The sequence below is a fragment of the Rhinatrema bivittatum genome, chromosome 5 (genome assembly GCF_901001135.1).
Source record: "Rhinatrema bivittatum chromosome 5, aRhiBiv1.1, whole genome shotgun sequence".
In the NCBI taxonomy this organism is placed as follows: domain Eukaryota; kingdom Metazoa; phylum Chordata; class Amphibia; order Gymnophiona; family Rhinatrematidae; genus Rhinatrema; species Rhinatrema bivittatum.
Genome location: NC_042619.1, coordinates 79694683 through 79710634, shown reverse-complemented (window position 1 = coordinate 79710634; position 15952 = coordinate 79694683). Strand labels below are relative to the sequence as shown.

The following is a 15952-nucleotide window of genomic DNA, read 5'->3' as shown; positions in this document are numbered from 1 at the left end:
TACCGATGACATCGATGATACCGCCGTCGACAGTATCGACACCGAGAAGACCAGTTTCCACGATTGCATCGATGCCACCTATTACTTCATCGATACAACCAGCGGCAGAGGACACTGACCCTCGGGAGTTAGCACTCTTCCAACGTCTTCTACAGAAATATCATAATGTCATCGACACAGTTCCACAGAAAACCACGGATAACATCCCTCCATCGTTTTCTATCGATGAACCATTACCTGGACCATCAGGTATTCATTCAAAATCAAAACCAACCCCAAGAACTCCCTATCAAGAACCGGATGATGATGATTCTTGGGATGATCAAGGGTCAAACACCTCTTCTGAGGACTTTGTCAGAACCCTCACCTCCTGAATCACGAAAAAGATCCCCACCAGAGGATTTATCTTTTTCTAGTTTTGTGCAAGACATGGCGGATACAATCCCTTTCAAACTATCCTCAGAAAAAGATTCTGGACAACACACTCTAGAAGTCCTCCAGTTCGTGGACCCACCAAAACAAGTTCTGGCGATTCCCATTCATGATGTGCTTTTAGACCTGCAACACCGTATTTGGGAGCACCCATGCATGGTTCCAGCATTAAACAAACGTGTGGACACTACCTACCTAGTGCAACAAGCACCAGGTTTCCAAAAAACACAACTACCACATCAGTCTGTGGTAGTGGAATCTGCCCAGAAAAAATCAAAGCTGTACGTCCACACTCCTCAGCTCCTCCAGGGAAGGATCATCGTTTCCTCGACTCCCTTGGCAGAAAAATTTATCAAGGTGCACTTCTATCTTCCAGAATCTCTGCCTATCAACTGTACATGACACAGTATCAGAGGGATCTCTGGAAACAAATGGAAGAACTCACAAATTCTCTACCAGTGCAATTTCAAGAATCAGCCCAGGCCATAGTTACCAAAGGTCTGGAAGCAGGAAAGCATGAGGTAAGGGCTGCTTACGACAATTTTGACACTGCCTCAAGAACAGCAGCAGCAGGAATCACAGCACGAAGGTGGGCTTGGTTAAAAGCATCAGACCTCAGGCCTGAAGTACAAGAAAAGCTTGTAGATTTACCATGTCTTGGAGACAATTTGTTCGGGGAAAAAGTACAGGATGCTGTCCAACAACTTAAGGATCACACAGAGACCCTAAGACAGTTGTCCCAACTACCACAAGACACAACAACTCAGGCCTCTAGGCGTCTTCCTCGAAGAGACCCTAGGCGACCATACTACAGACCAAGAAGGTACTACAATCAACCTGCTAGAACTAGGCTTTCTAGGCCTACTCAGCGCTCACAATCTAGACAACCCAGAACAACCCGCACTCAGCCTCCTCCACAGACTGGTCCAGCGACGGGTTTTTGAACAGCCCAGAGAACAGGCCCTCCTTCTAAACCTCAGACAAGACATACCAGTGGGAGGAAGAATTTTATATTTCCACTCAAATTGGACAAATATAACAGACCACTGGGTACTCTCCATAGTGGCTCGAGGCTACAAACTAAATTTCCTCTCAATTCCTCCAGAATTTCCACCAGCTTCCTGCCCACAACAAAATTCTCAAATAATTCAATTACAAATAGAATTATCCACCCTCCTGAGAGCCAGGTCACAGCAGGGCAGAGGATTCTGCTCCAGATATTTCCTCATTCCAAAGAAAACCGAAGGCCTACGTCCCATCCTCGACCTCAGAAATCTCAACAAATTTCTAAAGAAAGAAAAGTTCAGGATGGTTTCCCTAGGCACAATGCTCCCACTTCTTCAAGCAGGAGATTGGCTCTGTTCTCTGGATCTTCAAGATGCTTACGCTCATATACCAATATTCCCTCCTCATCGCAAGTATCTGCGCTTCATGGTGGGCCTTCAACATTTCCAATACAGAGTGCTGCCATTCGGACTGGCATCTGCTCCCAGAGTGTTCACCAAATGTCTAGCAGTAATAACAGCACACTTACACAAAGAAGGTGTACATGTTTTCCCATATCTAGACAACTGGCTCATCAGAAGCCAATCTCAACAAGGAGCACTACAGTCTCTCAACCGAACTATTGCTCTACTGCACTCCATGGGATTTCTCATCAATTATCCAAAGTCTCATCTTACTCCATCTCACCTGCTTCAATTCATCGGAGCAGAATTGAACACCATCCTCTCAAAGGCTTTTCTACCAGAAGATCGAGCAGAAACACTTTCCCTACTGGCAGACTCGATTCACTCAAAGAAACAAGCAACAGCTCATCAGTTTCTAACCTTACTAGGCCACATGGCCTCCACAGTTCATGTCACTCCTATGGCAAGACTAGCCATGAGGATAACCCAATGGACTTTAAAATCACAATGGATACAAGCCATTCAACCACTGCATACTCAAATTCAAGTAACCCACCCACTACGTTCTTCTCTACTATGGTGGGTGAACAAGGACAATTTTCGCAAGGGCCTACCCTTTCAACAACCAGTCCCACAAATAACTGTAACTACAGATGCATCCACCTTGGGTTGGGGAGCTCACATAGACACTCTCCAAACACAAGGAACTTGGACAAAGCTCGAAGCAACATTTCAAATCAATTTCCTGGAACTTCGAGCTATACGCTATGCTCTACATGCCTTCAAGGACTGCCTTACAAACAAGTCTGTTCTGATACAAACAGACAACACAGTAGCCATGTGGTACATCAACAAGCAAGGAGGAACAGGCTCATACCTCCTTTGTCAAGAGGCAGCTCAGATATGGGGTTGGGCCTTGAACAACTCCATGTTTCTCAAGGCCACTTATCTGCCAGGCATTCACAATGTAGTGGCGGACAGACTCAGTCGTCAATTCCAACCACACGAATGGTCCCTGGATCCTGCAGTAGCGACCAAGATATTTCAACGTTGGGGACAGCCAACAGTAGACCTCTTTGCATCACATCTGAATCACAAAGTGGACAACTACTGTTTCCTATACAACCTGAACAACAGGCCACCCAAGGACGCATTTGCTCGCCCTTGGAACTCAGGCCTTCTCTACGCATATCTTCCAATACCGCTCATAACCAAAACTCTGGTGAAGCTACAACAGGACAAGGGGACCATGATACTCATAGCCCCACATTGGCCTCGACAAGTATGGTTTCCCACACTGCTAGACCTCTCAGTCAGGGATCCAATTCGTCTAGGACTAGCTCCAACTCTCATAACTCAGGATCAGGACCGACTGCGCCATCCCAAGCTTCAATCCCTATCCCTGACAGCATGGATGTTGAAAGCTTAATCTTACAACCACTCAATCTTTCATCCAATATATCTCATGTGCTTATAGCTTCACGTAAACCTTCCACGCGAAAGAACTATGCTTCCAAGTGGAAGAGGTTCACTTTGTGGAGCAAGCAAAACAACATCAATCCTTTCACTTGCCCTACAAATTCTTTATTAGACTACTTGTACCATCTTTCAGAATCTGGTCTCCAGACTTCATCTATAAGAGTACATTTAAGTGCAATTTCTGCTTACCATAATCAGGTAGCAGATGCACCTATCTCTGCACAACCTCTTGTCAGCAGATTTGAGAGGTTTAACTCACCTGGAAAAGGAACAGTGTGCAAATCCAAGGCTCTCGTGCTAAACTTTCAAAAGGGAAACTTTGATAAAATGAGAAAAATTGTTAGAAAAAAACTGAAAGGAGCAGCTACAAAAGTAAAAAATGTCCAAGAGGCGTGGTCATTGTTAAAAAATACCATTCTAGAAGCACAGTCCAGATGTATTCCACACATTAAGAAAGGTGGAAAGAAGGCAAAACGATTACCGGCATGGTTAAAAGGGGAGGTGAAAGAAGCTATTTTAGCCAAAAGATCTTCATTCAAAAATTGGAAGAAGGATCCAACAGAAGAAAATAGGATAAAGCATAAACATTGGCAAGTTAAATGTAAGACATTGATAAGACAGGCTAAGAGAGAATTTGAAAAGAAGTTGGCTGTAGAGGCAAAAATTCACAGTAAAAACTTTTTTAAATATATCCGAAGCAGAAAGCCTGTGAGGGAGTCAGTTGGACCGTTAGATGATCGAGGGGTTAAAGGGGCACTTAGAGAAGATAAGGCCATCGCGGAAAGATTAAATGATTTCTTTGATTCGGTGTTTACTGAAGAGGATGTTGGGGAGGTACCCGTAATGGAGAAGGTTTTCATGGGTAATGATTCAGATGGACTGAATCAAATCACGGTGAACCTAGAAGATGTGGTAGGCCTGATTGACAAACTGAAGAGTAGTAAATCACCTGGACCAGATGGTATACACCCCAGAGTTCTGAAGGAACTAAAAAATGAAATTTCAGACCTATTAGTAAAAATTTGTAACTTATCATTAAAATCATCCATTGTACCTGAAGACTGGAGGATAGCTAATGTAACCCCAATATTTAAAAAGGGCTCCAGGGGCGATCCGGGAAACTACAGACCGGTTAGCCTGACTTCAGTGCCAGGAAAAATAGTGGAAAGTGTTCTAAACATCAAAATCACAGAACATATAGAAAGACATGGTTTAAGGGAACAAAGTCAGCATGGCTTTACCCAGGGCAAGTCTTGCCTCACAAATCTGCTTCACTTTTTTGAAGGAGTTAATAAACATGTGGATAAAGGTGAACCGGTAGATATAGTATACTTGGATTTTCAGAAGGCGTTTGACAAAGTTCCTCATGAGAGGCTTCTAGGAAAAGTAAAAAGTCATGGGATAGGAGGCGATGTCCTTTCGTGGATTGCAAACTGGCTAAAAGACAGGAAACAGAGAGTAGGATTAAATGGGCAATTTTCTCAGTGTAAGGGAGTGGACAGTGGAGTGCCTCAGGGATCTGTATTGGGACCCTTACTGTTCAATATATTTATAAATGATCTGGAAAGAAATACGACGAGTGAGATAATCAAATTTGCAGATGACACAAAATTGTGCAGAGTAGTTAAATCACAAGCAGATTGTGATAAATTGCAGGAAGACCTTGTGAGACTGGAAAATTGGGCATCCAAATGGCAGATGAAATTTAATGTGGATAAGTGCAAGGTGATGCATATAGGGAAAAATAACCCATGCTATAATTACAAAATGTTGGGTTCCATATTAGGTGCTACAACCCAAGAAAGAGATCTAGGTGTCATAGTGGATAACACATTGAAATCGTCGGTTCAGTGTGCTGCGGCAGTCAAAAAAGCAAACAGAATGTTGGGAATTATTAGAAAAGGAATGATGAATAAAACGGAAAATGTCATAATGCCTCTGTATCGCTCCATGGTGAGACCGCACCTTGAATACTGTGTACAATTCTGGTCGCCGCATCTCAAAAAAGATATAATTGCGATGGAGAAGGTACAGAGAAGGGCTACCAAAATAAGGGGAATGGAACAACTCCCCTATGAGGAAAGACTAAAGAGGTTAGGACTTTTCAGCTTGGAGAAGAGACGACTGAGGGGGGATATGATAGAGGTGTTTAAAATCATGAGAGGTCTAGAACGGGTAGATGTGAATCGGTTATTTACTCTTTCGGATAGTAGAAAGACTAGGGGACACTCCATGAAGTTAGCATGGGGCACATTTAAAACTAATCGGAGAAAGTTCTTTTTTACTCAACGCACAATTAAACTCTGGAATTTGTTGCCAGAGAATGTGGTTCGTGCAGTTAGTATAGCTGTGTTTAAAAAAGGATTGGATAAGTTCTTGGAGGAGAAGTCCATTACCTGCTATTAAGTTCACTTAGAGAATAGCCACTGCCATTAGCAATGGTTACATGGAATAGACTTAGTTTTTGGGTACTTGCCAGGTTCTTATGGCCTGGATTGGCCACTGTTGGAAACAGGATGCTGGGCTTGATGGACCCTTGGTCTGACCCAGTATGGCATTTTCTTATGTTCTTATGTTCTTAACCACCAATTAGACCTCCCGTCACACAATGGGATCTAAATTTGGTTCTATCAAGACTTATGCACTCTCCTTTTGAGCCCATAGATTCCTGTCATATAAAATTTCTGACATGGAAGACTATCTTCTTCATAGCCATTACATCAGCTAGAAGAGTTAGTGAGTTACAGGCACTTGTCACATATGAACCTTACACGAAGTTCTTGCATGACAGAGTGGTTCTCCGTACTCATCCAAAATTCCTCCCAAAGATAGTCACGGAATTCCACTTAAATCAATCTATAGTTTTACCCACATTCTTTCCAAGGCCTCACTCTCACCAAGGAGAAAGGGCCTTGTACACCTTGGATTGCAAGCGTACTCTGTCTTTCTACTTAAACCGCACTGCTGTCCATAGGAAATCCAATCAACTCCTTGTTTCCTATGACCCAAACAAACCAGGTAAACCTGTGGGAAAACATACTATATCAAATTGGCTTGCAGATTGCATACAATTTTGTTATGAACAAGCAGGCCTTCCTCTCCAAGGGCGAGTAAAAGCACACTCAGGAAGAGCAATGTCAACTTCAGTAGCACATTATCGTTCAGTGCCAATACTTGACATATGTAAAGCAGCAACGTGGAGTTCTCTTCACACTTTTGCAGCTCATTACTGCTTGGACAAGCAAGGAAGACAAGATTCAGCCTACGGACAATCTGTCTTAAAGAACTTGTTTCCACCTTAAACCCAACTCCTTCTACATCCAATGTTCTGTGATCTTCGGCTGACTCATTTCAACAACAATACTTCAGTGTTGCCTCAATACAAAATGACTCAGCCTCTAGCTTGCTAATCACCCATATGTGAGGACTAGCATCCTGCTTGTCCTGGGATAAAGCAAAATTGCTTACCTTGTAATAGGTGTTATCCCAGGACAGCAGGATGTAGTCCTCACAGAACCCACCCGCCACCCCGCGGAGTTGGGCCTTATACCTTTATTATTTATTTTTGCTAATGCTTTTGCTACATACGAGACTGAAGAGAGACACCTGTGGCAGAGAATATCATAGCATGCTGGGCATGCTCAGTGGCCTTACTGGGCCAGTCAAAAGTTTCTAGAAACTTTGACAGAAAGTTTTCCCGCACTAGGGCTCCGCTAGTGACGTCACCCATATGTGAGGACTACATCCTGCTGTCCTGGGATAACACCTATTACAAGGTAAGCAATTTTGCTTTGTTGAGTTTCACTTATGACTTTGAAGTGTTCAAGCCCCTGAGGCAGCGGCTACAAAGCTGCGAAACTCGGCCTGAGTCGGGCATTTTACGAACACGTCTCCGTTTTAATAAACGTTGAAAAAGATTGAGGCGTCTATTTTTTTGTGTTTTCCTGACGGCTGTTATAGATCGCCTACCTCTTTGTTTTCTTGGACCCCCCCTAAGCCTTATACAAGCGAGTGTGAATGAGCACCGTAGGTTGGACTACCCTAGGGTATTGATGGCACCTTGTATGTCCGCTTGGCGGTGGCTCTGCCGGCGAGGGGTATGGTGGGGCTCCTTTCACTGTTGGTGCCCTTAACAGGGAATGTAGGCTTTCTCCCAGGTAGGGACTTTGGGGCACTGTTTCATCTGTGGGCACGTAAAGGGGCTATGTACGCCTTTTACTTTTATGATCATGTTAACTATGTATTGCTAGATTATGCAACTCTAGCTAGAACTTATCTGCCAACTAACCAATTTTTTGTGAACTTACAAACACGCCACTACTTGTCATCTTTCAAATGGATGCCCGAGTGGGTGGGGCTGTTATTGGCCTTTGCTACTCAAGATTTTGACACAGCTAACCTTGACAATACTGTGACTGGTTGGGCCACACTTGGCTGGATGATGCAAAAGGATAGTCGCTTGGAGTGTTTTGGCCACAAAATGGACTACTACTCTTGGTGAGTCGATTACAGTCCCGCAGCTCTCCCGGTATTTTGAAGCAGTGCACAGGCAAATCCCTGATTTTGGGCTCCAGGAAGTAAAATTTAAAATCCTACATCGTATCTACTGCAATGATGTTCGTCTGTTTAAGATGGGACGCATGGATTCTCCCCTGTGCATCAAGTGTGCGTGAGATGAGGGCATGTTGGTACACCGGCTGTATTAATGTTAGACTCTGCAACCCTTTTGGTCCTCGGTGTTCAACGTTATCTTCCAATGTACGGGTGCGCCGCTTCCCTCCTCCGGGAAGTTTCTTTTGTCCAGCCCTCCAGCCCACAAGCCTGTTCTATGGATCCTGATCAGTCTAAAAACAAATTTAGTAGGTTGGCAGTACTGCTGGCATGCCGTACTGTCTTATCGGTATGGGCGGACCCACATACATCTCCCTCTACGATGGCATGGTATCAACATATGGCATCCCTTCTGCAAATGGAGCACCTGGACTTTCTAAAAGGACATCGGAAGCCTGACAAACTGTATGGTTTGTTGGACTATCTGTGTATCGCTATTGCCAGACAATGTTCAATTGGGGCTTCAGGAGGGTGGATATACTTCTGACTGGATAGATTCTCAAGTCTCTGGGGGTGGGTGGGTTGGCAGGGGGGGTACATGGAGTCCGGGGAAGGGTTGTTGAATGGTGAGAATGTGGTATGAATGCCAGTTGTATGGTTGGATGTTAGGTTCCATAGGGCTGGGTTGGGAACTGTTTAACGCGTAAAAAGAAATGGGATGTAGATACTACAACTGTCATGCAGCATATATTTGGATGTCATGGTTTTATCTTAGTGTTCTACAGTTATTTATTGTTCTGTGATGACTTTTATTTTTTGGGCCCATGGCAGCCTGGTTGTGTTTCCTTGCCAATAAAAAACTATTTTGGAGAAAAAAAAACCAAAGTCTATCATACAGCTGTGTCCTACGTCACTGAGACTACGCCCATTGATGGTGAGGCCCACAGGGCTCCTCCCTGTGGGCCGAGAAATCTCTCATCTCGACCCAGGGTTCACATCTATACAAAAACATAACAAAGTTCCTACTGGGATCTGTCGAGTATGTATAAGTGCCCTGGACTGGTCACTGTTGGAGACAGAATGCTGGGCTCAACGGACATTAGTCTGACCTAGCATAATATTTCTTATGCTTTTATAAGGATAGATCTGACCATAATTCCCTCCTGTAACTAGTACCACCCGGATTGTGTGTAGTTCTGTTTTGGTGTTACCTTTCCCTATGCAGCTCAGATTCAGAAACTGTCTTTTTATTTTTCAGATCTTCAGTAAGACTCATTGTTTTCTAATTTCAGAAAAGAGGTTACAGATTTTGAACAGCAAAAAACAAAAGAATTGGCTAAAATCGAAGAGTTCAAAAAAGAAGAAATGAAAAAGCTTCAGAAGGAACGAAAAATTTTTGAAAAGTATGCAACAGCAGCAAGAGCAATTCCAGATAAAAAAGAACGTGATGAAATTCAGGTGATCATCGCAGAGATTTTTATGATCTGTAGTTTTTGTTTCTGAGGATTTGTGAACTATTAAAGGATAGTTCTCAGAATGTATTTTTATTATAATACTAAGAATCTTAAATTCATTATTATATGCGCTGTATCTTTTTATGGGTCAATTTTCAGACTCGCCACTATAGAGAAAAGTCCATAAGTACTTTCTGCCTGCAAACTTTGCACCAAGTTTCAAAGAAAGTATTTGAGTACTTTCCCTTTGAAAATTGCAGCAGATACAAGTACCCACAGACTTTTGCACCTGATTTTTTTTTTTTTTTTGTGGCTAGAATTTTTATGATCAGTAATGCACCCAGATTGGAAAATGAGATATATGTGTACTTTTCCTCCCCCCAGCCCTGAGAGTCCCACTGTTAAATGTGGTTAAATGTAGAACACCACGCATGCGTTTAGTTCTATTGCGGGAATGGTAGTTGCAGTCAGCTAATTTAAATGTATAAATAACTTTCACGTTTGTCCTCTAAAAGAACAATTTCTTCTTTTGATTGAGATTTTCTTTATTCAGTATGCAGCTAAGTGTAAATTTGTTGATTCAGCTTCAAGGTAGCAATTATTTTTCATGGTTTGAAGCAAATCCATACAGAAGAAGGCATTCGGAGTGAATAGCGGCACCTTTGCATTCAGAGACTGACTAGCACGTTCTTTGTCATATAAAATTTTTAGTGGTTATTTCATTAACTTTTTTAATTATAGCCATAGTCTCTGGTTTCCTGTAGCAGATTTTTCAAAATTCTGTGGCAATTATATGGCAGACTTGCATATTTTTGCTTAAAGTTTCAAATGTCACTGTGTAAAAAGTAAATTTTTATTGAAATTCTTTCACATTGGTTTTAAGTATATAAACTATAAATATAGGTTTTACTATTTATAAAAATCAGCCATCAAGTAGAACACAAGTTAAAAAATTAATTGTGAAATGTCATTTTAATTCTGAATTGAAATAGTGCAGCCATCGTTTTTTCATTTTATTTTATAAATTGATATACTTGTCAATGTAATATTTCAAAATTGTACAAATAACTTAATTTCCTGTAATTTCTTGAAGGGAAAGGACTTCATAAAAAATGCATGCAAGTAAAAAACTAAGGCTATGGTACAAAATTGTGTACTTAAAGCAAAAGCCCTGCATGCTTTTGCATAAGCTTTTATTTGGACAATTTTTTGGAAGGATTTTTTTTGTCATTTTAGAAGCAAACGGAAATTAAAGTCTTGGTCTCTCAAAGCTAATGAGAGATCTTGAGCTAACCAATTGTGATGTTGGAGTGGGGAGTATATTTAAATTAGTAAAATTTTGCAGGGAAACAAATAAATATGAAATAAACAGTAAATAATTAGTAAATGAAAGTAAATGTTATATATTAAATACGTTTGAAATTGAATACATAGAATGCATAGCACACCAGCATAAAATAAATAGCACATCACAAAGGAAGATTGGGCATCCAAATGGCAGATGAAATTTAATGTGGACAAGTGCAAGGTGTTGTATATAGGGAAAAATAACCCTTGCTGTAGTTACACGATGTTAGGTTCTATATTAGGAGCTACCACCCAGGAAAAAGATCTAGGCATCATAGTGGATAATACTTTAAAATCGTCGGCTCAGTGTGCTGCAGCAGTCAAAAAAGCAAACAGAATGTTAGGAATTATTAGGAAGGGAATGGTTAATAAACGGAAAATGTCATAATGCCTCTATATCGCTCCATGGTGAGACCACACCTTGAATACTGTGTACAATTCTGGTCGCCACATCTCAAAAAAGATATAGTTGCGATGGAGAAGGTACAGAGAAGGGCAACCAAAATGATAAAGGGGATGGAACAGCACCCCTATGAGGAAAGGCTGAAGAGGTAAGGGCTGTTCAGCTTGAAGAAGATATGGCTGAGGGGGGATATGATAGAGGTGTTTAAGATCATGAGAGGTCTGGAACGAGTAAATGTGACTCGGTTATTTACACTTTCGAATAATAGAAGGACTAGGGGGCAATCCGTGACGTTAGCAAGTAGCACATTTAAAGGAAAATTAGTTCTTACCTGATAATTTTCATTCCTGTAGTACCACGGATCAGTCCAGACCATGGGTTAAGCCCCCGTTCCAGCAGGTGGAGACAGTTCAGAATTCTGAGGCTAGCCCATATAAGGACAGAACCTACCCTGGAACACTCAGTATAACTATTGTCAAAGCAGAAAGGTATAAGATTAAGCAAGTACCAGAATAAGTAATAAATATAATAAAAATATCCAAATAACCCAACAATTGGGAACAAAAGAACTGTGTAACTAAGCGCTCTTGTACAACTACCCCTGATCATCAAAAGATGCTTCCGGTACCTTAACAGTGAACTTCAAAAAACATATGATGCAGGAGATCAAGAAAAAGACAAAAATTCCTGTAAGAAGGAAAAAACGAGCGGATAAGAGAAGAACGGGCGGGTGTCTGGACTGATCCGTGGTACTACAGGAACAAAAATTATCAGGTAAGAACTAATTTTCCTTTCCCTGTACGTACCCGGATCAGTCCAGACCATGGGATGTCCCAAAGCTTTCTCCTCAAAGGGTGGGATCCAGTCAATCCCGCTCGAAGAACCTGACGACCAAAGGAACCAAAAACTGGAGCCTGAACATCGAGTCGGTAATGACGAGCAAAGGTATGAAGAGATTTCCAAGTAGCCGCCCTACAAATCTCCTGAGACGACACAGATTGAGACTCCGCCCAAGAAGTCGCCTGAGAACGCAAAGAATGGGCTTTCAGACCTTCATGAACTGGCCTGCCCTTGCAAATGTAGGCTGAGGAAATCACCTCCTTCAGACAGCGAGCAATAGTAGTTTTAGAAGCTTGCTTACCTTTGTTGGGTCCACTCCATAGGACAAACAAATGATCAGAGAGACGAAAGTCATTAGTAACTTCAAGATAGTGCAACAAGATCCTTTTGAGATCAAGACGACAGAGATCGTTACCGGAGGCAGAGATCTCCTCCGGTGAAAAAGCGGGAAGTTCAACAGACTGATTAATATGAAAAGATGAAACAACCTTAGGTAAAAAGGAAGGAACAGTCTTTAGAGAGACACTGGAATCCGAAAAACGGAGAAAGGGATCCCTACAGGATAGAGCTTGGAGCTTAGAAATTCTCCTGGCAGAAGAGATAGCAACCAGAAAAACAGTCTTAAGAGTCAAATCCTTAAGAGTGGCACGACGAAGAGGTTCGAACGAAGCCGAACAAAGAGCACGAAGCACCAAGTTTAAATTCCACGAAGGACAAATAGACCGAACAGGCGGGTTCAGATGTTTAGCGCCTCTTAGAAAACGAACAACATCAGGATGAGAGGCGACCAGACGACCCTCGATGGTGCCTAAAAGTGAACCAAGAGCAGAAACTTGAACACGCAGAGAGCTCACTGAGAGACCTTTAGAAAGGCCACGCTGAAGAAAAGAAAGTAAGACCGCCACAGAGGGCGAACGAGCCGAAACGCCCAACTCTTCACATACATCCTCAAAAACCTTCCAAACCCTAACATAAGTAATGGAAGTTGATTGCTTATGAGCCCTGAGAAGGGTGGCAATAACTTCATCTTTATATCCTCTGCGTCTCAAACGACGCCTTTCAAAAGCCATGCTGCTAGACAGAAGTGATCCGCCTGATCGGAAAATACAGGACCTTGGCGCAGAAGATGGGGGGTAGATGACCGAGACGGAGAGGACCGTCCACCGAGAGATTACCAGGTCCGCGAACCATGGTCTCTGAGGCCACTCTGGAGCCACGAGAATGACCGGACCGCAATGGAGCTCTATTCTCCGAAGGACTTTTCCCACTAATGGCCACGGAGGGAACACGTAGAGAAGAACGCCGGAGGACCAGGGAAGAACTAGCATGTCCACCCCTTCTGAACAATGCTCCCTCCACCGGCTGAAGAACCGTGAAGCCTTTGCGTTGGCTAGCGTAGCCATGAGGTCTAGGTGAGGGAAACCCCACCTGTGCACAATTAGATCCATCGCGACGTTCGATAACTCCCACTCGCCGGGATCGAGATGCTGACTGAGAAAGTCGGCTTGAACATTCTCCCTCCCCGCTATGTGGGAAGCCACCAGACAATCCAAGTGTCTCTCTGCCCAAAGAAAAAGCTTGCTGGTCTCTATCGCCATCAGACGGCTCCGAGTTCCGCCCTGTCTGTTTATGTAAGCTACAGTGGTGGAATTGTCTGATAGTACTCGGACAGCTTTGTGACGAATCAGAGGAAGAAAAAGCTTGAGGGCCAGACGAACAGCTCGGGCTTCTAAGCGATTGATGTGCCATCGGGATTGGGAAGGGGACCATAACCCTTGAGTGGTTTGAGACTGACAGAGAGCCCCCCAGCCGGAGAGGCTGGCGTCCGTCGTTACTATGACCCAAGAGGGAGTCGAGGCATTCCTTTGAGAAGGTGAGCCGGGGAAAACCACCATTGAATGCTGGCGATGGTAGATGCGGAAAGAGGAAGAATCTCCTGATAGTCCTTGGATATTGGCTTCCAACAGGACAACAAAGCTGTTTGTAAAGGACGCATATGAGCAAACGCCCAAGGAACAAGATCGATCGTGGAAGCCATAGTTCCTAGAACCTGGAGGTAATCCCACGCCGTGGGAAGCGGGAGAGTGATGAAAGTGTTCAACTAATTGATCAAGTTGAGTGTTCGTGAGTCCGAAAGAAAAACTTTCCCAACTCGAGTGTTGAAAAGGGCGCCCAGGAATTCTAGTTGTTGAGAGGGTCGAAGAGTGCTTTTGGAGAAATTGACTATCCAGCCGAGAGACGTGAGAAGGGCTAAAACCCTGTCTACTGCAAGGGAGCAGAGAGCGGCGGACTTGGCCCTTATCAACCAGTCGTTGATGGACCAGAGTTCCTTCCCGGCGAAGAGCTGCTGCGACGACCACCATGATCTTTGTAAAGATGCTGGGAGCAGTGGTGAGACAGAATGGGAGAGCCCGAAACTGGAAGTGCTGACCTATAATCTGAAAACGAAGGAATTTCTGATGATCTTGACGAATGGGAATGTGGAAGTAAGCCTCCTTCAGGTCCAGAGAAGGGAGGAATTCCCCGGGACGAACCGCCGCTATCACCGCTCTCAGGGTTTCCATCTTGAAACGGGGAACCCTGAGGGCCCGATTTACCCTTTTGAGATCCAGAATGGGACGGAACGAATCGTCCTTTTTGGGAGCAACGAAGTAAATTGAATATTGGTCGGCGCCCCTTTTGTGAACTGGAACCGGAACGATTGCCCCCAATTCCTGAAGATTGAGCAAGGTGTGGCAAATCGCAGGCCGCTTGGAACGGCTGCAAGGGGAAACGATGTAGAGATCCGACAGGTGTCTGGCAAAATCTAATGTGTAGCCATGCTCTATCATGTCGAGGACCCAGAGGTCGGAAGTGATCTTGGCCCACTCCTCGAGAAACATGGAAAGACGCCCACCTAAGTTTCGTGCGGAGGAATGGACCGGCCGCATTTCATTGTGGGGTAGACCTAGAAGAAGTGGACTGCTGATGGCCGTCTCGGAAACCACGGCATCCACGAAAGGGATGGGACCTGGATACTCCTCCCCTGGGAAAGGAACCACAGGCTCTGCTGACATAACTGCGATTGCCCCTGAAGTGAGAACGAGACGGGCCAAAAGACCTTGAATGTTTGGGACAGTCCTCTGGCAGCTTATGGACCTTGTTTTCACCCAAGGACTTAATAAGGTGCTCCAGGTCCTCTCCAAAAAGCAACTTACCCTTAAAAGGAAGATTGCCCAACCGAGCCTTAGAGGAAGCATCAGCAGACCAATTGCGCAACCAGAGAAGACGTCTGGCAGAAACCGCTGACACTATAGCTTTAGCTTGGTGTCGAAGCAAATCATACAGAGCATCCGCCCCATAAGCAATAGCACCCTCCAAACGTTCAGCTTGCTCAGCCTGTGCAGACAGGAGGTCCTGGGTGCTGAGTAACTGCTGCATCCACCTAAGGCTTGCCCGCTGCATAAGACTGCTGCAAATTGTTGCTCAGACACCAAGAGCCAAAACTTCAAAAATGCGCTTTAAATAAAATTCAAGCTTACGGTCTTGAATGTCCCGTAAAGCAGTCGAACCCACCACTGGGATGGTAGTGCGCTTTATCACAGCTGTGACAGACGAATCCACCTTGGGAATTTTTAAAATGTCCAAGCAGTCCTCAGGGAGAGGATATAGCTTATCCCTAGCTCTCCCAACACGAAGTCCAGACTCAGGAGACTCCCATTCCCTGAGGAGGAGCAAGCGGTGTATGGGATGAAAAGGAAAGGAACGCGGTAAGGCCCTGAGTCCCGCCAGGACTGGGTCCGCGTTTGGAATCATAGCTGTAGTGACAGAATCGTCTGGGGGAGGGTCAATTCCCAGTTCTTGAAGAACGAAGGGAATAAGAGGCTCCAATTCTTCCCTCCTAAATAAACGCAGAAACACGCGGGATCATCACCCTCTAGGGGAGGGGGAGTAGAATCCTCATCATCCCCCAAAATCGCGAGGGTCCACTGGAGGGGGGGGATCAGCGGCGGGAGGGGGGGCCCCCGGGACCATGCAAACCCTAACGGGGCCCTGAA

The 15952-nt window shown here is 44.1% G+C and overlaps 1 protein-coding gene across 3 annotated transcripts in view; it reads left to right on the top strand.

Annotated features, from left to right (window-relative positions):
• CENPJ (centromere protein J) overlaps window positions 1–15952 on the top strand; it is a 363081-nt gene that overhangs the window by 178207 nt on the left and 168922 nt on the right. For all 3 annotated transcript variants that reach the window (XM_029602492.1, XM_029602491.1, XM_029602493.1), the window contains one exon: window positions 9164–9329. In XM_029602492.1, coding sequence (XP_029458352.1) covers window positions 9164–9329 — 166 coding nt within the window. The remainder of the gene's footprint in view (window positions 1–9163; window positions 9330–15952) is intronic.